General features: G+C 41.2%; 1 protein-coding gene across 6 annotated transcripts in view; it reads right to left on the bottom strand.

The window, feature by feature from the left end:
- The window catches only part of phldb2b (pleckstrin homology-like domain, family B, member 2b), a 44747-nt gene extending 18890 nt beyond the window's left edge, over positions 1-25857 (bottom strand). For 2 of the 6 annotated variants that reach the window (XM_034862133.1, XM_034862132.1), the window contains exons 1-8: positions 25434-25840; positions 17285-17341; positions 17044-17167; positions 15213-15311; positions 14019-14102; positions 6326-6445; positions 3087-3271; positions 1482-2690 (exon numbers count right to left, since the gene is read on the bottom strand). In XM_034862133.1, the coding sequence (XP_034718024.1) occupies positions 1482-2690; positions 3087-3271; positions 6326-6445; positions 14019-14102; positions 15213-15311; positions 17044-17167; positions 17285-17341; positions 25434-25466 (1911 nt within the window). In that variant the 5' untranslated portion in view covers positions 25467-25840. Of the gene's footprint in view, positions 1-1481; positions 2691-3086; positions 3272-6325; positions 6446-11409; positions 11645-14018; positions 14103-15206; positions 15312-17043; positions 17168-17284; positions 17342-25433 lie in introns of those variants that run through there. The other 4 variants (XM_034862136.1, XM_034862131.1, XM_034862134.1 and 1 more) reach the window with 4 other exon arrangements.
- Between the last annotated feature and the right edge of the window lie 822 nt (positions 25858-26679).

Here is a 26679-nt window from a genome sequence, read left to right as displayed (position 1 = left end):
TTCTGTTGTCACCTTGGTCAATTCTAATGGACAAAAGCCTCTGTGAAGCCCTTATAGTAATCAGCTGTCTACTAGAGACAGAAAGAGACTTTTTAATAGGAATGATGCAACATGATAAACAAAACATAAACAAACCTTACCAAATGCATCTAAGCTGGATATCCTAAATGACATAATGGGTAGCCCATTTTGTTGCACCTTAACAACCCAAAAAGCTTTTTATGCACACAACCTAATGACATCTGAGCAAAGAAAGAATGTAGTTTTCCTATCGTGCCACTAGAGGGAAGACAAGGTTAAGACAATGCTATTCTGAGTTTGAGCCTTTAACTTGGAGACTTTGCTTGTGGCTTTCTAACAATACACAGCCAACAATGATTATTTAGAGCTATTTTTTCAAAACATATGTAAAAGACATCCTTCTAACACTTAAATGTCACACTTAAATCACTTTCTAATCAAGCAATGTTGAATGCATATTTAATGTGTCTAACAAATGGTTATAAATCAAACCCCTTCATATAGAAAAGTATTGGGTTAAAATAACTGTTCCATCTTGATACTGGGTGCAAGTTGGATCTCTGATCAGAGCAGGAGAGGCAGGTACACTATAGTACTGTGTAGCTTGCAAATATAACTGAAGAAAAATATCTGGAGGCTAACCAAAATCCATTGTAAAGCTTGTGAAACACAGTTTGGTTTGTACAGCATCCAGAGAACTATTTCCAGTTTAGTAACAATACAATATGGCTGTGTGAAGGAGAGAGACATTTAAAGAGTGAGGAATAGTGGGATAAGGAGTCCAGTTGTCATTATATGCTGAGCATCTGTGTGTTTATCCACCTGCTACCCTACAACGCCACTCTCTAATCATCTTGGTTTCTTTAAGCCACATCTGACTGATGTGTTCTTTGGCTTTTTCAGTGGTCCGAACCACAGTGGGCAGGCCTCCAGCTGACACACACACACACACACACACAAACACATACACACACACACACACACACACACAGACACACACACACACGCACGCACGGTTAAGAATAACCTTGTTAGTATGGGCTACCTGCCAGAAGCATCTGTGGAGTGGTAAACCTCACTGTGTGTTTGTGTGCGTGTGCGTTAAGATCCCTGGGAGAGTATGTTTGAGGGGACAAGGAGGTTAGTGAAGAGATGCATTCCTAAACTCATTCCATTTTTTGTGTGTCTTTGAGCAAACTGCATGTGTGTATGCAAAACAGCAATCGTCCACTGCCAATTTAAACTTGGATCCATATTTTTTTTTCAGTAACCTTAACAGCAACAAACTCTTGGCCGGTCAACAGTCTAGCTGTAAGCATAACTTATACATTACACCAGATGTGGTCTGTTATTACAAGTGACAACAACATATCTTTACAGTACCATTTGTCCTGAATGACTTAATGGTGTCATAATGTGAATTGGCAGATGGTCATGTGTGCAAACATACTCAGACTCACCAGTCTCTCCACCTCCTGCTCACGAAGTCTTTCCTCTTTTTGATGCTGGTGGTAGTCAGTCAATTCCTCTTTCCCACTCAGTGAGCTAATACTCCCCCTTCTTTCCCTGAAACCTCCAGGTGGGCTCACTCCTGCCTTTCCAAATGACTGCCTCCTCTCGCCCAGTCCCATCCCAGGTTCCAGCCCTGCCTTCCCCATTGAAGACCTTCTCTCCGCAAGTCCAAGCCCCAGGGAACCAGCACCTACCCCCCGCCGCTCCCTCTCCCCCATAGACAGGCCTTCTCCTGGAGATACTCCACGGCTAGCCAGCCAGTGCAACTCTGGAGGGCTGGAGCTCGTGGAGCTGATGGATCCCACAGAGCTAGTGGAAGTCAGGCTGAGTTTTTTGGCCACACGAGGAGAAGAGGAGCCCCCTGTCCTGGTTGGGATGGTCACATCAGGTGGGGTGGCTGTGGAAGGGATGGAGGGGGTAGCGGAGGGCAAAATCTTAGGGGAAGAGAGAGAGATAGACACAACACTTTCTCCTTGTTTTTTGGTCTGCATTTGATTCCTGTTGGAGGAAAGTTGGCTGGAGTTACTAGAGTTGTAGTTGAGGTCAGGACTGGCATTCTGGCTGTTGTAATGGTCTTTGCTAAATTTGTAACTGCCTGCTACATCAGATCGCCGTGGCGGCAGCGTTGACAAGGTCAGGTTGTTGTTGTTTTCACGGGGAGATTGGGAGGGGCAGAGGCGTGGCAGCGAGCGACTGTGCCCTCCTCCCATCATCCCACTTAGCGAGCCTGCGGAGTATTTCCTGGTTCTATTGCTGGGTGATGGCTCTTGGTTGCCATTGCTACGGCGGCCAAGACGGGGGCTTGATGGCATGCTGGCTGCACCTCCAGTTGATGGAGTGCGAGATGAGGAGGAGGGAGGAGGAAGCGGGAGGACTAAGCTATTGGTACCATCAACAGAAACAGAGGAGCCTCCGCCATTCCATGTGGACAGTAAAGAAGTTGAGCCCAGGTTGTGCAGCCGTCGGCTATCGCCAACGCCGAAGTTGTCTTTGTTGCGACTGACTGAGAAAGAAGGATCGGACCGTCGTCCAGGAAAAAGAGGGGGACCAGATTTCAAAGACATTGGCGCACGATCTGAGCCATAGAAACGCCTTGCCTGGTCCTGATAGGCTGATGAGGATGTAGCAGGACTTGTGATAGGTGTGGTGGGAGGAGACTGGGAGATAGAATGGAAAAAAATATTACAATTAGAAATACTTATAAATAGCAGTATAATGCATATAAAATATGACAGATGTTGATAAATACACAGATATAGAGAAGATAATGGTGAGGCTTTAGAATATAAGCAGACATCCAGTCTCCCTAAAGCTTTGTGACAGAAACAAAAGCGATAAATAAATCTTGTGTTGCCGGTTGAACACTGTAACATATCCAATTCCCGGGATAATGAGTAAGGGTTAGCACTGTTTGGTCTTGTAGATAATGCGTTAACCCTGGGAAGCCATGTTTACCCTATCCAGGCTAACCTTCCAGATTCTATAGTCCCTGCTGGAGCATGACGTCCAAAGCAGAATAATAAATCCTGACGTTGAGCTAAATGATGGCTGACCTGTGTCACGCTGAAGTAGGAGGGGTTTGCATTCCCGTTGGCTCTCAGGCTGTTCTCCAGGGCAATCTTCTTGCGCTGCAGGGTGTCCATCAAGTCCTGGAGCTCAGAGGCCGATCGCATGCCCCTAGAACTGCTGCTGCCACCCACCACCGCATGGCTATAGTCACTGCTAAACTTCAGGTAGTCTGGAGGTGGGAGAGAGATCAAAAAGAATATAAATGAAATGGATAATATGGGAAAGTGTAGACACACGGTAAAGTAAACAGATTGAGGGCGGATTGAAAACTAGAGAAAACCAGTTTGACTGCGATACGCAATATAGATATATGGAGAGGCTGAGGGATATTTCTTTATGTTCAGTTTGTGGAAAATTTAGAAAAAAGACCAGTACTAGGAAAAGAAGAAAGGTTAAAAATGGAAAAGAGGGAGGGGCACAGAGTCATAAATGGTGGCAGAAGACAGAAAGAGAGAGGGGGGTTGGGTATATACCTGAAGCTGCAGCTATTCATAGATGGGGCCCATGTCAGAACAAACCCAACCCAAACAATCTGCAACTGGCAGTGAATCACACAGATCAGGATTCAATGTGCACACTGCATGCAAATACACTCTTGCACAAAACCATCCATTAGATCCAAAACAAACATTTGAACAACAATGTAAATTCAGTTTCTTGCTTAGAGAATGATTTTGGGAAATGAAAAGGATTACAAAATATCCTGGAATACCATAAAGAGGCCTCCCGCCCTTCCTAAAGCCTTTTATTGAAAGCAACCTCAGCAGTGAGGGGTTCTTCTTCCAAACCTCAACTGACTCAGTAGGATTTGGCAGGAAGGAAGTCCAAACCAAGACAAAAACTATGTTTTACGTGGTAAAAATATTGCTGAGGTTGGCTGGAGTAATTTTGATTAATGGCACTAGTTTTACTTTTCTGTGCAGAACTAAAAAAAAAACTCCCTAAATATAACCCAGTCATCAAAAATGCAGGTGAAACATCAGAAAGAGGGAAAGCAATGTGTGAGACCTGCCCAGTGTTCATCTGTGGCTTTATGTGGAAAAGGAGCTATTATAATGTTCAAGCATAGACCACCCAGCCTTTAACTGACACACACACACACACACACACAAAAACACCTCTGCTTGAGAGAAACCCAAAAAAGCGTATGCCAAAAGCATACATACTGTATGTGTTTAAAAATTTTAACTTTACCATAAGTGATAATATCCAACTGCTATTGCTTAGTTGAGTTAAATTATTAGAGAAACAGAATTCCAAAAAGCGCACATCATAGCTGAATATAAGCCTGGGTGAGAAAATGTCAAACCTTAGATGGTCAAGATAAATGGGGCAGAAAATGAAAGACATCATAATATCTAGAAACAGAAACAAACACACACACACACACACACACACACACACACACACACACACACACACACACACAGTGTGTTTGTGTCCATACATGGGCAGATTTATCCAGAAGGCCTGGCGTGCATCAACGCTCTTCTATCGTGACTATTGTCTTCTATGCCCAGCTCATTTTGCTTCACTTAGAATCTGGAGGATTAAGGTCAAGATTTTGGCTGCCAAGTTTGCTAACTCTGTGTGTGTGTGTGTGTGTTAGAGATGTAAGTAATTTCTACAAAAACATCAGAGAAGCAGTGGAGAGAGGAGTGCATTCCTTTTGCCAAGAAGTTTAAAGAGCAACGAACCACTGATTACAGTGTGTGCACACCAGAGGTGGGTAGTGACGAGTTACATTTACTCAAGTACGTTTTTGAAAAAAACTATACTTTTAGAAGTAGTTTCAAATCACTGTACTTTTTACTTTTACTTGAGTAGATTTGTGAAGAAAAAACTGCACTCTTACTCGGCTACATTAGGCTACAATGAGCTCGTTACTTTTCTTTTTACCTCTTCAGTATTCTACGCGTCACTGTTTTTTTGTTATGTTTATGTTTTATTTTGACAGGGAGAGAGATTTTTGCTAAAGGCTCTCCCACGTGACTGTGTTTCGCCAATCAAACAGTTTGAATGGCGTGCAGAATAAACCGTCGGCAACGCATACACAGACAAGGCCCCCCCACGCCCCTGGCCTCATGTTGAAAGCATGTTTGCCTTAGTAAAAGTGCAAAACGGCAGCTACATTATGCAGTGTCTGCTGGGTCTACCAAAACAAACGGACATTTCAGCATTCAAAAACTCATCTAACTTGAGGAAACATGTAGCAGTATTTTTTTTTTGCTGTGGATGGGCAAATGTTTGTCTTTTAGGTTACATATGTTTTGAACATATCCTAGATGAGCCATAATTTAACTAAAGATGATTGTTTAGTATTTTTGTCTGTCTGATTGAATGCTTTTGTTAAAAAAAAAAATCTGACGTTACGCAACAACTACTCAGCACTTTCAGTAGATTTTTCACCAAGAACCTTTTTACTCTTACTCAAGTAATTATTGATGACTACTTTTTACTTTTACTTGAGTCCTATTATTCTGAAGTAACAGTACTTTTACTTGAGTACAATTTTTGGCTACTCTACCCACCTCTTGTCAACAGTGTGCACTGCGCGCGCACACGCATTCACACACACACACACACACACACACACACACACACACACACACACACACACACACACACACACACACACACACACACACACACACACACCATGCTTAAAGCCTGATCAATCACTAAGGAGACAGCAGAGTCCAGCTGTATTAGCAGATGACAATAGCATTCCAGTATGCTTTGAATTTAAGTTTAAGCATGTGTGTGACAGTGAGAGTGTTCGTTTAGGAAAAAACATATGAGAGGACTGAAAGAAATGCCTGCCCCCACCCTACCCTTCTGTCTTTCAAATATACATACTCATAAGTCACATCCCAATCTCACACAGCTGTCTGCATCGGGACTACCTGTGACTTTACCCTTAGACCCCGGCCAGGGAGCAAAGATGTCAGTGGAGACAGATGTAACATGAAGAAAACAGGCTGATGAAGAACTACTGGGGGAGATTAAGAATAAATGAAAAGCAGAAAAACTAAACAAAAAATAGATGGAAGAGATGACTAAAAAAGGAGGGAGGTGGAAGATGAATTGCTGATGTGGGAGAACAAAGACAGAGAGGAGGATCAAAGAAAAGAACAGGGATCAAGTGCAGGTCATGAGTTAGGGAAGGGGTTTAGCCTTCCTTTGTGTGTGTGTGTGTGTGTGTGTGTGTGTGTGTGTGTACCTGTGTTGTAGGCTAAAGCTGACACAGGGCTCTTTTGTGGAAGCATGCTCTTCATTCTGCTTGCCTCCTCAGGGTGGTTAAACCGGAAGAAATAGGACTTACCCAGACAGAGGGAATAACCTGAAGAGAAAAAAAACAGACACACAAGGTAAAATTAGAGATGCAACTCATATTTATCAAAACAGAGGTTGAGTGCTCTATATTCAGTGAGAGTGTACTATAAAGAAAATAGTGCATTTGCTTGTGGAGAAAAATTAATAGAACATATGTCATTCTTAGAATTTGCTTTAGTGTGGCCCAAGTAAGCAAGTATCAGAAACACAGAATCTTGCAGAGCACAACAAAACTAGCCCATGGTGACATATACCTTAGGTATACATCATCATACACTACTGTGCATGAAGAATCAGTTGTCAGTAAAGCTTTACATTGGTATGAGCCTGGAGTATTTATTCACAGCCAGAAACACACTTGCGCACAGCCAGCCATTCCAGACTACAGTGTTTGCTCTGGCCATCAATTAGCCTGAGAGGGCCAGGTATTAAACAAGATGTCAGGGTCACAACCTCTGTAATACACACAGACAGCCACAGCTGTCCAAATACCTCAGAAGGGAAAGGAGAGAGACAGCACTGCTGACACACACACACACACACACACACACACACACACACACACACACACACATAGGAGATCTGATGCAAAAATAAAAATAAATGAAAAGACTACAAAACTACGGATGCAAAAATAAAAAGTGGGCAACAGAGATGAGAGAAAATCACAAGAGTGGCTGAGAAACAAAGTTTAAAACAGAGTTTGCCTCTCATTTGTCTATCTTCACTCACACAAACACACAAACACACACACACACACACGCTCTTTGCTCTCTTCATTCATTCACCACCCCAACTGAGGGTAGAGCATTCAGATACACTGCATGTGTGTAAAAAAGCACCTCCTTAAAAGCTCCATTACAGTTACATTGGATTCCTTGGACCTGAAGTCACTGAGGCAGGAGGGGGGGGTAGCAAGAGGGCGAACGGAAAAAGACTCAATGGAAAAATGTCAAAGTTGTTTTTCTGCCTTCTCCCTTCTCTCATTCTCATCTCTCTTTTGCCCTGTTCTTTCTTATTTTCAATGCAGTTGCACTGCCTAAGAGTGCCTAAAGAGCAGATTGTTTTGCCTTCAAAGCTGTAATTTCTCAGCATGGGGGGACCCAGAGTGCACTGTGGTGGGAAGGAGCTAACACCACACACATAAAAACAGTGTAAGAAATGTTTAGTCTACACAACTGGACTGTGAACTTCTCAAATACATACTCATGTAAACACAATTGTGCAGGTTTGAGTGCAAACTGTGAAGTAGTGGCATCATGATAAAGATATCAAAAGATGTGTCTTGTGTGTAAAAGAAAAAACACACATACACAAACACACGCCGTTTTCCAAAAAGAGAGATTTTTGCCGTTCCAATGACCCTTTTATAACCCTTTTTCCCCTTGTGTTCCAACTGGACCAATTTGGGGATTATTAAGTTCCTCTGACTGCAGTTCCTTTCACTCTTTCAGCTCCTACTTCAGGGAAAGGTTGTTCCCTTTTTTTGGAATAGTGACCTAGGCACGCTCTTACAGCGTGCCATCTGTAAAAGCCATGCCGTCTGTGTTAACAAAACATACTTGAATTACTTGACTGCGTTAATTACTACGAGAATTGACGGAATGTTGAACTCTGAAAAGTGGACTGATGCGGAGGCGCAGGCGCTGCTGACCATGTACGCTGCCGAGGACGTGCAGAAGAACCTGGAAGGATCTGCAAGAAACATTCAAATCTTCGCGTAAATAAATCTCCAGTGAGGTGGCGCAAATGGGGGTTTGTATGTGGCGCTAAAGTCAAGTGACGAGGCTATAAAGACCGTTTTTCGTTCTTGCGTCACTCCCTTACCCCTCCTACCAGTTCCTATGGCCACTTGGCCAGTGCGGATGGAAATGACAAAACTGGTTTTGGGGGAGAGTAGTATAGTAGTATAACTACGTTCCTGTTATTACTTGGTCGGAAAGAGGCTTTAGTGTGTGAGCATGATCTAATAATGTGTTTCTCATTGCTAGACACAAATAATGTGTGTGTGTGTGTAGGTCTTCAAAATGTTGTTCATGCTTTGTGCATCTCTGTGTGTGTGGGAACATGCCTTGTAACAGTCTCTGTCTAATGAGTCACATTAACTCTTGGTATTTAGCAGAACAGCAAACACACAGGCATGTACACACACACACACACTTTGCCAGCAGTCAGCCCTTGTAAAAATCTAATTTCCTATACCCTCAATAGCCTTGCCATGTGCTACCTTTAAAGTGGAGGGTAAAGTGTGTTGCCTGATTTGTTCACAGCCCGTAGCCCTCCTTTCTATCTAATTTCCTCTCTGTACTTCTTAGCAAACACAAAACCACTAGCTAATCCTCTCCTCCTTCAGCATGAACAAATACTAGCAGTATGTGTGTTTGTGACACATAAAAAGGAGGATGGAGAAATTCAAAGGATTTAAAAATATAAAACCTGATGATTCAAATGATAAATATCCTCTCACTCTTTCAGATACACACACATCTAGATTAATAAAAAACCTTTATTCCTATCATATATAATTGGCGATAAAAGTATAAGGGAACACAGAGTCTGCCACATCCAATCAAAAATCTTAACTGCTTGCTCACAAACATTATTTAAGTCTGTTGTCCTAAATTCCTCACACAAAATCACATGCCCATCCCCCTCTAACTACAGACACAAAAACATACCATCCACAATAAACATGTTTAATCTCATACCCATGTTTACTTATTTACCAGCAAACTGAGGTTGCCTCCCACTTCAAAGCATGCACCCCCCAACACAGACATGTGGACAGTCCCTCTCCAACGACAACAAAACTGGAAATTAGTCTGTATATACATTTATAGGATAATTTAAAGTTTGCGATCTACAAAGTCAGACCTCAGAGTCTTTGAGGACACAGATGTAGGAGCTGTATCACGTCTGGAGCCAATTTTTTGTTTCCATGTAGATGTGAGTGAACTAAACTACACTCTCACCACAATGTTATGGAAGGGGAAACTCAAAACTGTTTTCTATTTGGTTAACATAAGTGGAGGAATAGCCAAATTGTGACCATTAAGTTTGAATGAAAAAATAAACCAATGACAGAGATCCCATGTCGACCATGTGCTTGGAGGAAGCTCACTTACCTGCTGACTGGGGAGGTTTGAAATGCGAAGTAAGCACGCACAATTCTCTGTAACCTCTGAATACATTCAGAAAAATAGCCCCCGTTTTGATTTTAAAAAATGCAAATTATTTGAAAAACTGGTTGCCTTCAAAATGTTGTAATGATCCATTAAATGGACATGGTACTGAACTAAAGCTGAATTTACTCATTCATGAAAAGATGCATAAACACAAGGTCCCAGTGGGAGTGCAAATTGGCCTCAAAACCACAAATGAATGCTCTCTGGGGAACAAAGGTCCAGCAGTCACATCATAAAAAAAACAGACTGGTCTTTCTCAGGGGAGTCGGTGTAGATTATTTCAGACACACCAACACACACACACACACACACACACGCTCAGTAGATATCTTCTCTCTAGTCTTTCTCAAATCTAATCCACAAAGCATCAATCCATTGACTCTCCCTACTTCTCTCAAGCGAAGGTTGCAGGGCTGAGGACAGCCACGTATACACTACTACACTACTATAAACAACATCTAATCTATCAGAAAGAAAACAAAGGTAAATACAAACACCGTGCAAACGGATAACAGGGGATGCATTTCTCTTAGTCTTTAAGTCAAAAATAATTGAAAAAGAAATAGCTTGAGGCAGACAGAAGAAAGACTTGTGAACACAATTACATCCAGGGTAGGATGTCCATAGGACAATGGAGCAGGTTTTGTTTTCAGGTGTCAGGTATCCTGACCACTGAGCCTGTCCTCACAGCCATAGGCTAGTTTTCTTCACGTGCACTCACACCAGTCTGTGAACTTGCCAGCTAATTTGTGACCCTAAGGCATGCACACACCAATGTAATTTCCATCAAAAGGCCGAGACAATATGCTCCACCCAACAGGTTGTAAAGGAATGACTCCAAAAGTTGGCTGCAGATAAGAACTTTGACTTTCACCACTTGGTGGCTTTGATTGCATTGAGTAGCAGCACTGATTCGTTATATTGAAACGCCTCCATAACTTGGCTGCAGATAAGCAATTTGACTTCTAGCACTCAGGAGCTTGGATCGCATTGGGAAGCAGCACTGATTCCCACCTCCACTCTTTAACCATTAACCCATCCCGTGAAGCAGTACTTTACATTTATGCAATAAAAAAATTAAAAAAAGCTAAAATGCTAGGTTAATAAGGAGCATCACGTTGGGAATAAAAACAAATAGAAATTAGTTCAGTATAGTGCATTAGCATGTCCATTGATCTATGGGGACCGATGCAGATGATTATTTGTGATGCTTCCATTGCAGCTAAGAGCAATGAATTTAGATTTTTTAAGAAAAAATCAATATCAACCAATGGTAAGGGTAGCCAACTCTGCTATAACACAAAGCTTCGTTATCTAATGTATCGATTGAGGGGAATAACATGGCCCGACCTGTTTAAACAGCACGTGAGTCTGGTTTCAAAACACTGAGTACATAAAAAACATACGATTTAATACTGTTGTGAATGTGAATGAGCCATCCATAGCATCAGTGTGAGAGTGAGAGAGAGAGAGAGAGAGAGAGAGAGAGAGAGAGAGAGAGAGAGAGAGAGAGAGAGCTTATCAAACACACTCACCTCATAGAGATAGATATTAACTCCAAAGAAAATAACGTTACACTACTAGCTAACTTACTGTTGTAACGTTAACGTGTTTAGCGTCGTAAGTACTGTCGTAATGATTTCAATAATTAAAATATTAGGGTAAAATAAGTATGAAATAGCTCAAAAAGTGCGCCAAAACAGTGGCTGGGTAAATGTAACGTGACTTTGTTACTTTTGTTAGAAGAGTTAAGGTAACGTTAGCATGATAAAAGTCCTTTACAAACCTTTTGAGTCCCATTCAGTGAGCACGTATCACGACAAGAACAACTACTTTTACCCTTTTAACGTCTAACAAATTATCATGACAATACCTCAATAAATTCATCTAGAAATGTAAAGAAAAACTTAAATAGGTATCTACACTCCTGCCCGGTCCCTGTGTCGGTGTTTGCCTCCCTCCTCAGCTATGCGCAGCCTCCTCCTCACCGTCTTGACTCCGTGTGGAAGAAAATTCACTGGATTACCATCCACGAGCCTGAATCCAGGACTGTACCAACTATTTTGTGAAAAGGGGTAGAAGGTTTAAGATTTACGAGAGCAAACGATTTAAAATACTGTCGAGAAATGCAATACCACAATACAAAGCGTATGACGACAAAACGACAATTACAAAAACACGAGTGTAAATATTTATAACTATATGTACACTAACAGTGTAATACGCAATCACCTCTATCTGTTTTTGGTAGGTTCAAAGGCGATCAGACAGTGAGGTATTTGGTGGCCGCCCCCTCAGTTTTTCTTTGTCTACCTACCTATTTTCTTTCCATTTTCTTCAAAATACCTTGGACCACTGTAACCCCAAATGGCTGGACTATAGAGACTGAGTTGAAAACCTTGATGAACTAGTGGTTATTATAATTACAAAGTATTTAATTTGAGAAGTCAGACATTTAACTTCAGAGACAAAACAGCAGTAGATAAAGGGTAGAGAAGAGATTTGAGGGTATGCCAGACAGACTGACTGGCTACAGAAAAAAAGATATTAAAGAAAAGCAAAAAAACACTTTTTACTTTGCTCCTCAGTCTGAGTCAAAGGTCTCTCCAAGATTTTTTTAATGTCTTTTTGGATGCTTTGTTATCTCACTTCTCTGCAAGCATTTTCAACACAACATGAACCCATTGGCAACTAGCTAGTCTGTCTTTTATTGGGAACAGTGTGTATGTGAGAGAGAGAGAGACAGGGAGAGAGTGTGAGAGAGAGAGGGGGGGGGGGGGGTGCTAGAGCAGCTTTGTTTTCTTCAGCAACTAGATTTGCATTTGCTTTAGACCGGTGTGAATACTGGGAACTTGAGTTTTATGCCTGAACTCCATTTAAATGCAAACTGAAATGCAGGAATATTTATTATCCTATTAATAGTGTTGTGTATTAGAAAGAAGAAAACTTGCAGTTATATTGATTGTCACTGCTGTTATTGCCACACAATGATTTCCAATCATCATTGGAAAGTTGTTATAATGCTGTATGCACCTATTGCTATTCAACAAGTGACTTCCAGCTGTTCCAGTGAGTTATACCAGTGAAGTTGATGTGATTCCAGGTCAAGCTCCGAAGTCCCAAATACAGAACAGAACACTTCCTAAACATAGCTAATCATCTCCAGACTGCTCTGGTGTGCATGTGCCTGTGTGTGTCTCTGTGTGTGGTTAGGCTAGCTCAACCCAGAGCATCTGAGGCCTGTAGATATTCCTGAAAGATCTCTCTCTCTCTCTCTCTCACTCTCTCTCACTCTCACTCTCTCTCACTCTCACTCTCTCTCTCTCTCTCTCTCCATAATTTCCCAAACCATGCCCTTTTGACTGTTATAACCCATTTTTTTAATCTTTAAGTCCTCTTCTCCACCCCTGCTACTTTACAATGCCCTGGCCTAGTGTGTGTAGACACACCAGATGTCAATATTTGAATCAGCCAGGCACAGCGGGACGATAAATAGGCCTGTCAATATTTAACTCAAAATGCCCAGGTCACACAGGACACAATAGAACGGAGAAAAGGTTACACAGAAAGGATGGATTCATGGAGAGGGACAAGATAAGGCAAACATAGTAAAACATTGAGAACTCTTCAACGGAGTAAATCCAGAAAAAATTGAGGAGAAGAGAGAGGGCGGACGAGAGATAAACAGATCAAGATACTTGCAGAGGTGGACAGAAATACAAGAATTGAAATGCATTAGAATTTTGGGTCTGTGTGTGTGTGTTTTGCAAGTTGTATGCAGTCTCCTACAATACAATTTGATGTGCAATATACTGTATGCTCTGCAGTTGCTGGAAGCTGTGACTCACTGTAGCAGCTAGCTGTTCCAAACCACAAGGAATTAAACCAAACCAGAGGCACACACACATGCACTACATCATTCAAAAAACATACACACATCGTGGGAATGCTCACACACACACACACACACACACACACACACACACACAGGTCTATACATTTATGTGAAAAAACACACACACAAACGATACGCCATGTTGTTTTCATGCATAACATCAGCACAATGTTAACTGTGCCCATATGACTCATACACATACCGAAAGGAATGCAAGTTAACCAAACCACAAACTAACCACTCTCTCTCTTTCACACACACACACACACACACACACATACACACACACACACACACACACACACAAAAATGTATTTTATTGACCAGTAGGTGGCAATACATCAAAGCTTGTACACACTTGTGTGTGCCCAGTTTTGTGCAAGCAAGTGAAACCAACGGACAGTAGAGGGTATGGGCCTTCTCTGAAAGTAAACTGAGCTATACCATGTGTGTGTGAGTGTGTGTGTGTGTGTGTGTGTGTGTGTGTGTGTGTGTCTTACCCTGTGTGAGTGGCGTGGGCACAGTGACCTGCACTCCATCCAGACTGCAGAGGTGACCACAGGGGTCCAGGGTCACCACCCCTCCTGTGTTGCAGGTAATGATGAGAACACAGGGTTTCAGTAATACACACCTTCAGTCCAGAGTAAAGCAACTGCAAATTGCTACATCAGCATTTACTCAACAACACTTTCCATGCTGAAAGATGACTCCTAACTACACTACCAATTTTAATTGTAACATACACACAAAGGCATGCTATTTATAATGTCACTCCGAGGCTTTTGCCCACATGCTTAGACTAGTAATTATAAAGGATGTATCACAAAGGAACAAAAAACATAAATAGTGTAATCCATCACTCTGCCTCTCCCTGTCTCTTTAACGGTCATTTTTTTTCATTCACACAATACACTGACAATATTCAGCTTAGGAGTTCATTCAAAAAAATAGAGATTGTGCCAGTGTTTTTATGTAATTTTAACTGATTCTTTGGCAGGTTTTTGTGTGTATTACTTACTGAGATGGTATTACTGTAAGCAGATCATCCCTTTACAAGATTGACAAATGTTTTTTTTAATTTTGTAATCTCACTTTATTGCAGATTTGTTTTCAGTAGGTGCACTATCAACAAAAGTAATATTTTAAAGGTCCCAGGGAATGTCAATTTTACTTTATGAGTTTTTTTTAACATTAATATGAATCCCCCAGCCTGCATATGGTCCCCCAGTGGCTAGAAATGGCAATAGGTGTAAACCGAGCCCTGGGTATCATGGATCTTGCCCTTTATGAGGTCATAAGGTGCAAGGCTCCCCTTTCTCTGCTTTGCCCGCCCAGAGAATTTGGCCCACCCATGAGAAAGAGACAGACATCATGGCTTTCAAACCAGCAAGGTGGCAGTTGGTCAGGCCACATCCCAAGCCTCCACCTTGCCCCCCCCCCTTATCGCCTCCTCAAAAGCAACAGAAATGGCACATACTAAGGAAATCTCATAGTGGGACTGGTTCTAGTGGCTGTTTCTTTGTACCAAGGCTGAATTTTGGAAAAAAAAGACTTCAGATAGGGTATTAGGCATCCAAAAAGTTAAAATGCAAGTGCAAATTCTAGTTCATACATTGAGAGATAAGAAAACTGTGTAGATTCTGAGGCCTGCCAATATTATGAATTCATTTTGTAGAAAGTGAACTGACATCAACCTTCATTAATGATGACACAGTGCTCCGCCGCAATGCCGGGGCCCTGGATAGTGATATCTTGAGGAATTGGAGCATCTTCTCGGCCTATGCGGGTCACCCCTGAAACATCAAGCAGTATGCATAAACACCAGGATTTCTTTTTTTTTTTATAAATGTAAATGTAAAATGTAATTATAATTTGGCTTGATAGCGTGTCAGTCATTCTGCATGTCTTTGTGAAAACCATGGACAATATCTTTACATGTAAAACTAATGCAAACATGCATATGTCTTTTTGAACCATATGGGTAGTCTGTGATCCCGTATTATTAAGTTCATTCTTCTTCATTGGACATATTTCGGAGAAAAATAGACCCACAGTTTTTCTAAAATGGTTTGTTCACATTGTTGGCATTCCTCACTAAAACGGAAGGGTGTTCACCAAGCTGGAAAATGTGTGGCAATGTGGTAGAGGTCATGCAAGAAACATAATTTAAAATGTCCCAATGCTGACTTTAGCATCACAATGAGCCTTTGAACTTATTTGTAAAAGGTTTACCAATCATTTTAATTTAATTTTGTTCTAAAGTGGCACACTTAACGTTAAAGGAGAAACCAACCAGTATATCTGCATTACTGTGGAGCGATTTTATTTAGTTTATGTGGATGAATGGCTTACTATAGTTAATAATTTCTCATATTGACCGCAGCTTCATTTGAAAAGTGAATACATCCATCCACTTTTTTCTCTGCACTGTTCTCATGGCTGAGAGGAGGCAAAACAAAAAAGTGTCTGTCTATCTGCATTAGGGATATAATGAGAGCTTTGTGAGTCGCACAAGACATGTTAACTCTACAAGTGTATGTGAGAGGCACCAGTGTTATCTGAGGACAAGTACTTCCTAGATTTTAATGTGTATAATCTAATGTCAGTCAGTTTGCATTAGTATTCCATCTACTGTCTGCAGGCTATGGAATTCTAATCAGTTGTACACGCGACTCTCACTTTATCATGTAGATCTCCCTATCTTTGCCCCCATCTCTTTGCTATCATGTGTTCGGCCAACTAACTGGAAAACGCATTTAACTATGGCACATGTGGCTTGCTGATCTGATGAATGTGTGTGTGTGTGTGTGTGTGTGTGTGTGTGTGCTTGTGTGTGTGTGTGTGTGTGTGTGTGTGTGTGTGTGTGTGTGTGTGTGTGAAAGAGAGTGATTGAGGGAGAAGGACTGCAAGACACCTGTGGACGGCTGTTGATTTCTAAAACTATAAAATAGACCACATTTTGTCACCATAACTATCCTGTGTATGTGCAACCTGTGTGCCAATATTAGCGATATGCAGTTTGTTAAATTAAAACCAGCTTGAACTTATTTGAATACAACGTCTCTAAAGAACAGTACGCATTTCAGTCTTTGAGTTTAATTTAATGGGTGCTTTCTCTCTGTTGTAGTCACTGTCAAGAGACCATGTCGTGTGAGTCATCTCTGTTTTACAGTTGTTTGGGTTCAGTCTGTTAGCGCAGTGTTTTCCTCATTTTTGTATGGTTAAATGTGGGTACAGTTTGCGCACTAGGTAATTTTCATCGCCAATGACAATGACAATAAATAACCGGGGATGTGGATGTAGTAATTTGTTTAAATATGTGTTTTCTTCAGTCCAAGGGAGCCCTGTGGGAGGAAGTAGTGTTGGCTCCTTGGGAAGATAGGAGAAGATGTATGATAATCCTGGTAATCCTACACATATAGTACAGTATGTGCTTCTATGCACTGTGTGTGTGTGTGGGTGTGTGCTTCTATGTTCGGTGTGTGTGTGTGTCTGTGTGTGTGTGTGTGTGTGTGTGTGTTTTACCTTCTTTTAGTGGCAGCAAGGTGATTGCCACACTGAGCCTCCCGCTGCCCAGGCTCACCAGATGAGGCGTGGCTGTCTGGACCTTCAGCCCCTTCCCTGTGTCAATCAGGTCCAGCGGTGGAGACTGCAAACATCGGTCAGAGTGGAAAGGTCATTATGACAGGGTTTTGAAATACTGTATCATAATTTGCTGATAAACGACATACAATGTCTGTGTGTGCGTGTGTGTGTGTGTGTTAACCTTGGGTTCAACTGGTGACATCTGATCTGATTCAGGTTGGAACATCATCTCAGAGTCCTGCAGTATGGATGAGAGAGAAGTGAAAATCAGCTCAGACTATACATATGTGATTATCATTTATCCGTATAATTGTTTTTGTATATATTGTACTTGTAAGCAAACATGATATAGACATACACAACTAGGGTCAAAAAAGTACACATCTGCATGATTATACCCATACGTAGCTCAATTAAAACACACAAAAACCGCATGACCAGCTCCTGTCACATGGGAGGAACTCTCTGTGTGAAAGTGTTCCAAGGGGAAAATACCACTAGAGAGGAAAACACAAACACACACACACACACACACACACACACACACAATCTGTTTTGAAGTGGTAATAACTGGTAGAAATGTTCCATGAAAACAGAGTTCTCATAACTTGTTGGTTGACTTTTAACACACTGCCTGGTGCTTTAAATGTGTGAGTGTCACACCCAACAAGCAACAGAGCCAGGCGATGGCCATCAGTTGCATGACCTGTGTGTCCAAGGCTTTGGTATAGAGCAAGATACTCTCTTGACATCTTTCAGATGGCCTTATATTGGTAAAAACATTCAGGGTTGCCAATGGGATGATTCCTATATTTGGAATCCCTTGACCTCTCCTGTAGTTTCAAAACATCTAACACAATAGACAAATGTTGATAAAATTAGTTACTTCATGCTCCCCAGAATATGCGCCCTACCCATTTTGGAGACTCCGTAGGCGTTCCACTAGTCAAATGCCCACATATGTCATAATCTAAAGGCAGATTATGCTTATCACATTCATGCTCCCAAGGAAACAAGCGTGTTTATTTAAGTATTTTTATCAAGTGTCGACCTTGGGAAAAACCTCAGAGGAGCAATAGCATCAGTATACTGTTTGTTTCATTGTGTAATACACCCCACATTGTGTCAGACTCTAGGGGGCATTGCAGGGCTTTAGTGTCATGATTATTCTTATTCTGTATTAGTTAACCGTGGAGTCCAAGTAAAAAACAAAATACTATTTTAAGTGTGGCAATAAGTACGAAGCCATGAGAAAATTCTGAAATAGCAGGGCAGGATTAGACATATAAGGACGAAAATGATAAACTATAAAGAGGAAGGAAAACAGTACGAGATAAAAGGAAACAAAATCCAAAAATGACTAAAAAATGTGTGTGTGTTTGAGTAAACACACTCAGATCCAGTGCCAAGGACAACCACCGCAGCACCCTGCAATTCAATAGAGGGAAAACTTGCTTCTATTTGCGTGTGATTACACACCCGGCACACACACACCCAGATGGATGAGTGAAATGTTTCTCACCAAAGCAGAGATGATTACATGGGAAACCACCCCAACCACATCTCCTTTTCCACCTTCTGTCCGCTCCTTCCTCTTCTCTCTCTCTATGTTATTCTGTAATAATCCTGATGTAACATACATTATCCACCCAACCTTCCACCTTATCAATGCTTGTTCTCTCCTATTTCGTCAAACTGTTTTCCCAACTATCCAACCTTCTTCCCTTTCTTTTTCCTGCCTTTTTCTTTATTTTTCCTTATGTCCCATCATACTGCCTTTTTAATCTCACTCTCTTCTTTTTTCCTCATTTCCTCCAATCACCAACTGAGGAAGTACAACTCAAAGTCAGCTTCTTACCCCTTCCTCTAATTCAGCGCCAACTTCCTTTCTGAGGTCACCTCCTTTGCTGCTTTGACACCCTTATTGCCTTTAAACGTACAGTCCATGCTTCAAACACACTCTGTCTCTCTCACACACTCACTCACACTCACACATACACACACACCCACAAACACACATGCATACAAGCTATTCTTTGCAAATGAGCCACCCTTGTAACCCCTATGCACATCCAACAATCCACATATAAAGTCACGCATCAGCTCTTTTTGTTATCGCATGAAGATATGAGGCCGCACATTCCACTGATTTTTTTCCAGTTTTATCACAAGGGTAGACAAAGCAAAAACTCAGTATGTGATGGCAACATTAGCTGGATAAATGCATAGGTGCTACAGAGATGAAAGATGGAGATCAAAAGTGGAACAAGTTCAATGGGGACTGCTTTGAGAATAATTTAAAAAAAACAAGTTTTCGCTCCCACTTCCTGTATGTCTTTACCCACCTCTTTTACACTTCTATTCTGCCAGATTATTCTGTGCTCCATCGTTGCCCCCCTCTCCCTTCCTCCCTCCTTCCTGTCCATCCCCCCTTCTTCTTTCACCAGGTGAGCGGGCAGGTCGGGACACGTCTTTGACCTCGCTGTGCTCTAGTTTAAGCAGAGCAGCGAGGTGTGTCAACCCCCATTCTAGGTTTTCAGATTAAAGCTCTGGCATTCTGAGGGGTCTCCAGTCTCCACAATCTCTAATCACCAGACCTGATGCTATCAGGGCCTCAGGATTTAGAGAGCTCATGTATTGAGATTACTGCATGGTCTAGGTGTTTGCAGGTTGATGGAGAAACTTATAAACACACAAATATACTTGCAAAGATCTTTGCTGATATGTACTAAGTCTTTAAAACTGCTCTAATGTGACAGTGATCACTTGTTGTGACGATTCCTCTTTCGTAGTTCTTTTTGTTGACTTTTACAATGCACATAGATTCAAAACGCACACAAAAACAAAACAGCAGAAAACAACATTCCCACCTCACTCAATGAGTAAAGACGATTCTGGTTAATAGAGTAATGTGCAACGTAGTATGCAAAAATATCACAGTTTCCCCAATGCTAAGACTGAACGCAAGAGCCTTCGTATTACAAAGAACAGTTGAGATATACAAAAAGCCAGAACCTGGACTCCCAATGAATGCCAATCTTGTTTTGTTAGGCAATAGGTTCTAAAAGGTAACTAGAAGGGCCTTCTGAGAGCACAGACCATGGCCAAATAATGCCATATTTTTAACATTGTTAATCAGTGTGAATAGTCCCAGCTGTGAATTTATTTTCCCAATTAGTCCGAGACAGTGGAAATGCAGCACAAATGCCCTGTCTCGCAATGATAACAAAAGGGAAACATGATTGTGTGTCTGCTCTGTGATTTGGATCCAATCCAAAATTGAATGAGTTCTCCCTTGGCCTGTTAACCAACATTACCTTGACAAGGTGTCACAATGCCATTACAGCTACAATGGAGTTTGATGGCAGAATATTTTATAATCTATGTGAATGATTAGTATCAGGTTTAGTAACATATGAGGCAGACTGAGGGAAAGAAAGTCCAGCAGACTAAACTTTGACATTTCATCACAAACTAACTCCTGACATGGAAAGGAAGGTACCTTTACCCCCCCTTGCATGGGAACATGCACAGCCCTGACCTTCTTTTAATACTAAATATAATCCCAAATCTTTTGTTCACCTGAAATAGCACTTTCAATCATTAAAGACCAGCTAAAATAACTTCATACAAACACAGTGTTTATGAAATCACACATGCACACACAGCACACAGTCTCTCTTTGATCCCATCTGTAGAACAGCTGGGTCTCCCCGACAAACTCCATTTACCCTTCATCACAGATAGAGATAGACATACGGGGTGATAGAGAGAGAGAGAGAGAGAGAGATATGGAAGATGTAGAGAGTACTCATAAACCAAGGGCAGACCCAGCATTCTCAGACTGTTTCATCTCATCCTTTTTACTTTCTTCATCTTCTGCTTTCATTTCTCTGTCCAGTCCCTCTTGCGTATGAATTTCCTCTACATCTGTTTTGTCTTTCTGTCTGTTTCAATTACCCTCTGTGTTTCTGCTTTTTTGATGCAGGTTGCATTCTCATGACTCCATCTCAGGACATCTCAGTGTGTTGTTAATGCCAATGATTTGGAACAGACTTTAGTGCTCAATTTAGGATTGTTATGTCACTTGCATGTGTTTGTGTGTCTGACAAGTAAACTCATGATCTTGGGTTAAAATAAAGATAGATAATGTAGCATTTTCAGTCTGTAACTGTCTGAATGTCCACACCGAATTCTCTCATTTGCAGTCCTTGAAATAGTGTTCAAGAAATTGCGGGTATCTTGGAGTTGTGAGCGGGGTTAAGCTATAACTGTAAAATTAGGTTACCAACATTTATAACGATAGCATAAAACAGAAAGCATAGAAGGGTACAAGGTGCAACAGACAAATAATCAAGATTCTTCTTTTCTACTTTTAATGCATATTTTCAAGTTTAGCCATCTGCTTCTTCTGAGCATGCGTCTACTTTATTGAAGTAGCTTACATTGGCTTTAAAGGGTGGCAGCTCCTCAACATGATATATTGAGGGTGTAAACTTGAACAATCAATGGAGATGAAGGTGTGAATAATGTTACGTCAGACTAGAGTCAAGGTTACGGTTAAGATGCCTGTAGACTTGCCACAGAGACAAAAGTTGCGTGGTGGAAATGAAATGACTCAATGGGTATCAAAACTTGATTTAAAAAAATGGAACATGGACATGGAAATTTTGGAAAGGTTTCCATGTATTTGGGTTTTGTAGAATGGAAATGATATAGAATGAAATATGTGATTGTAGAGTTTACATTAAGTTAATGTGCACATGTTTGAGTGTCATATGGTGTGATTGGGCTTGTCAGCTCCTTAATCATGAACCCAATTTCCCAACTGTTAAGAATAACACTTTCTTCTTTTTTGCTCTCAGTCCCATCACTGTCCATTTACTTTTAAACATCACCTGTATAGCATTTGTTTAAAAGTGCTGTCTTCCCACCTGATTTTCTTTCTTATGCCCTTGATTTGTTTCATCAAGTTTTAGCAGCTGTGTCTTTTTACTCTTGTTGTACTCCTCTCTCTGGCTCTATCGCTCTCTTTCTCCATCCCTCTGTCTCTCACTAACATGCCCTCCCCTTACATTCCATCATTACCCTCTCCTCCTCCCACCTGACAAAGCCAGCATTGTATCACAGCTGCTGTTTAATATGGAGTCCCTCTCTCTGTGTCCCTCTTAAAGAGCAACTCATAGGACTTCCTCCCTTCTCTTCACTACACTCTATGTTTGTGTGCGATAATTTCATCAACAAAAGTAGTTTAATACATGCCTTACGCATGCATACACACCATAGACGTCAACATCGCCACACACACATCACACATGCACTACCCTTTTGGGCATACAACACTCCTCTTCTCTGTCACTGGTCCATACAACTCTTAAATGTACTTCATTGGGTGTGCGTGCATGTGTGTGTGGCTATGATTGTGTGTTTCCCTGCATGTGTGTGGTTGTGTGTGTGTGTGTTTTTGGTGAAAACTCTGCAAGCTGATTAACACAACTTGACCTTGAACCACTGCTAAAAAACAACAAATATCCACAAGCATTGTTCTCCAACTCAAACTCTCTCACAGTCCAATGAGCTTTTTTTCCCCCGTATCATTTACCGAAATACAAGATCCTCACAGGAAAGAAAGTCCATTGTTATTGCAGCTGACTTAAAGTTGGAGGAAATCTAACTTGAATTTCTACTGAGGGTGTGTGTGTGTCTTTGCAAAGAAAAGCCTAGATTACCTTGACTGCCATATGGAGGGGATCAACTAATGTTTGGATTTGTGAGTGGCCGGATATGACAGAGACACATGGAGGGACAGTGAGCTGGTAGAAGGACAATATAACCCACATTAGTAACACAGCACAAATGTTGAAAGACTGTAAACTGTACCTGCAGGATAGAAAAGAAAAGAAAGTAATTTGGCAGAAAGATGGAATTGGAGATAATAAGAAAAACAAACTGAGCAAGCCAGTGAAACAAAAGAAAAGGAAATGGACAAAAACACACTCACAAATCCAAGATAAAGGAAAAAATATTAGTGGACTAAAAAAGAGAAGTTCCCCGAAGTTGCACCACTGGCCTCCAAATAAAATATGATCCTATACTGCACTTTTCACTAGCATGAAAACACATACACAGTACACACTGTGAAGGAAATCTTAAAGGTCCCATGGTGTGAAAATGTCACTTTATGAGTTTCTTTTAACATTAATATGAATTCCCCCAGCCTACCTATGGTCCTTCAGGGACTAGAAATGGAGATAGGTGTAAACCGAGCCCTGGGTATCCTGCTCTGCCTTTTAGGAAAGGAAGGTCAAATGGGCCGATTTGGAATCTTGCTCCTTATGAGGTCATAAGGGGCAAGGTTACTTCTCCTTTCTTTGCTTTGCCCACCCAGAGAATTGGGTCCACCCATGACAAAGAGACACCATGGCTTTCAAACGGGCAAAGTAGCAGTTGGTAAAGGCCCCCCCCCCTCTCTACATCTCAAAAGCTACAGAATCAGAAATGGCACGTCCTAAGGAAAGCTCATTGTGGGACTGCCTCTAGTGGCTGTAATTCGGCACCAAAGCTGAATTTTTGGAAAGATACTTCAGATATGGTATTAGGGGACCACTAAGGTCTATATAAAAGCATCCAAAGAGCACCATGTCATGGGACCTTTAACAACACAGAGTAGAAATATAATTAGCTTCAGCACACAAAAGTGTTGGTATGTTGAGTCCTTGGGACAGAATGGTTGTATCATTCTTCCACATCATGACCTGAGCAAACTTGACAAGTATGATGGTTTTAACATTAGCTAATGACACCACATGTGGAGATTTGAACTTGAAGCAAGTTCGAATTAGTCTCTGTGATGTTTTTACCTTTCACTATTTAAAAGAACACACAAATGTACTGCTATCTGGGTAATGTGCTGTGGTTAGACCCACCAAAGACAAATCCAAAACCTAACAATTACACTAGGATTCAGAGCCATAATATGAAGTATGCAACTTGTTTCCACCTAGGCTAACTTACAAGACCAACTCTGCATGAAAAGTGCAACATTGTATACAATTTCCTCACTGGGAAATGGAAGGTATTAAGATGTCACATTAATTTAGTGACACAGGGCCCTGGTTTAATGGCAGCTCTTCACACTCTCACATACCACAGACATCCCTACTCTTCATCAATCTGACATGTTAAAGAAGTGGTAAGGCTTGGTCTGCGTCCTTAAATGCGTTGGTTGATTTCCAAGTTAGGTCACATGATTGGCGGCTTCAATGAACTCGTGGAAGCAAGAACAAGTCCTCTGAGGCGTGGAATAATTTAAGTGTACCAGCTTGTGCCATGATCGGATCCACTTATGTCAAAGATATTCTCAAGGTTTGTTTGAGTCAAATGTGGGGTTATGCTCCTATTCACACACTACTAACAACACACATGATCCTATATCCCTTGTGTTGTCTCTGGGTCAAATTTGACCCGTTTTTCAAAATATCTATATCAGAAAAAAGGGTTTCTAAATTGAATAACCCAAAAAATAACATGGATGACATGTACCCTTGTGTAATGATCCTTCATTTAATGAGTAAATAATTCATCACCATTTCTGCTTTTTTAACTTGAGAATTAGGTATAATTTCCAATAAATGAGATTTCTTGACTAGGAATTCCAAAAATGTAGTTAATATAAAACTGGTAACAAGTTGGTGTTAGTGATGTTTATATATTGTAGTGAAAAAGCGTTACACGTCAAAAAAGAGCCAAAAACGTTGAAAAAACGAGACAAACAACAAAAAAGACGAAAACATCACAAAAAGGCTTGATTTTCAGGACGACAGGTACAGGGTTGACTAGAAGACACAACTACCATTCATAATCACTGCTCTGATTTGTCTTCTTACAGGCCTCATAATATCACTGTATTTTTATAGTGGCTATGATATGATAAATATATAAATAATAAAATAGCCTATAGGCTAATTACAAAATATAGACTATAATAGTCCAATTTTAACGTCTAGGTCATCAAGCATGTGTATATTTTTTATGTTTATCTTCAGTGGAATTACATAACACGCCTATAATTCCCTGGTAATTAGCAGCCCAGAAACAAACTAAACTTCCCCTGTATTTTGTTTGCTGAAAAGAAAATCTGGAATTTAAATCGGAGCAGATTTACGCAGCTCATTTTAAAAACTCCCCGAGCTGTGGATTAAACACCAGGGGCCGGGAAGGAGTTTACACAGGCTAAACCTCCTAATTTAGAAACACACATTTGGATCATAAAAAAAGACAAAGAATGTGAATTCTTAAGTCCCCCCCCCCCTTCATGAAAACACACTTACCATTATTGAAGCGGGACAGGCCACTTCTGTCATAGTGCAGAAAAGGACGCAACTACGCAACTGCTCCAAGATCCTGAAAATATTCTGTCACTGCTGCCTTTGCTGTGATCCCAGTCTCCCTCTTGGCAGCGAAAACATTCCCTGTGCAGCATGAGCAACCTCTGGATGCCTAGGAGGTACTAAAAATCGTCTGTCACATTCACACACACGGGCACACACGAACACACACACACACGCTCCAAACGTACACAAACGTAAAAAGCCGGCGGCCTTCAGCCAACTGCGACGTGTGGAGGAATGCAGCACCAGCTGGAAGTGGAGCAGGAGAGGGAACAAGGGGAGGGAGTCTCCCTCTCTCTCTCTCTCTCTCTCTCTCTCTCTCTCAAACACAGAGCATAATGTGCAGGTGCTAACAGACCACCTACACTTGACCTCCTAATTGTCACTGGCTCAAAGAGAGAAGCCTTTGGGCTGACCCAGAGAGGGAGAAGAGGGGAGGAGCATTCCCTCAGACCGACTTGGCAGCAATGATAAGAAACCACGATAACAAGCATGTTTAGCTAATGATATTACAACAGGAATGCAGGCTGGTCATCATTCACATGACATAATGCAGTAGACATACTGCAGGTTTAGATGCATTCAGTCTACGGAGATCCAGACTGGTGCTAAAATACACTAGCGCAAATCATGTCATGCACCAGAAACTTGGATCCAGTGACTAACGATGAAGGTTAAGAAACCTTCTCTTGTGAGAAAAACAACCCATAACTTAAACGATATGTAACATAGGAGAGGTATATTAATGCAGTATGGGTTAATGGTAGGCATGTTGGACAACCTATACATAAAACACTAAAACACATACACATGAATTATAATTGCTCTCCAATTACCAGCAAAACATCCTTCGCCTTAACTATGTGAAAGTTGTGTAGGGAAAAACCATTCATTTGTACAATTATCTTCATTTTCACCAAAATATGTGTTTCCACAATGAAAACAAATAATGTTGGATTGAGCTTAATCCTTAACATTCTGGTCTAAGATACTCAGGCTGCTCTTTGTGTAAGTTATCTGCACCATCTTAAAACTCTCAGCTACATGTACAGTCATGCATCGGTCTGAAGACATAAAGGTAGAGTAGAAGCCAGTTATTCTGCATCAGAGCTAGATAATGTAATATTTGGCAGACATTTACGCATTCTCCACAGCTCATAACAGAGGTCACATAAAACAACAACAC

The sequence above is a fragment of the Etheostoma cragini genome, chromosome 22 (genome assembly GCF_013103735.1).
Source record: "Etheostoma cragini isolate CJK2018 chromosome 22, CSU_Ecrag_1.0, whole genome shotgun sequence".
NCBI classification, from domain to species: Eukaryota; Metazoa; Chordata; class Actinopteri; order Perciformes; family Percidae; genus Etheostoma; species Etheostoma cragini.
This window is presented reverse-complemented; position numbering and strand designations above follow the sequence as displayed.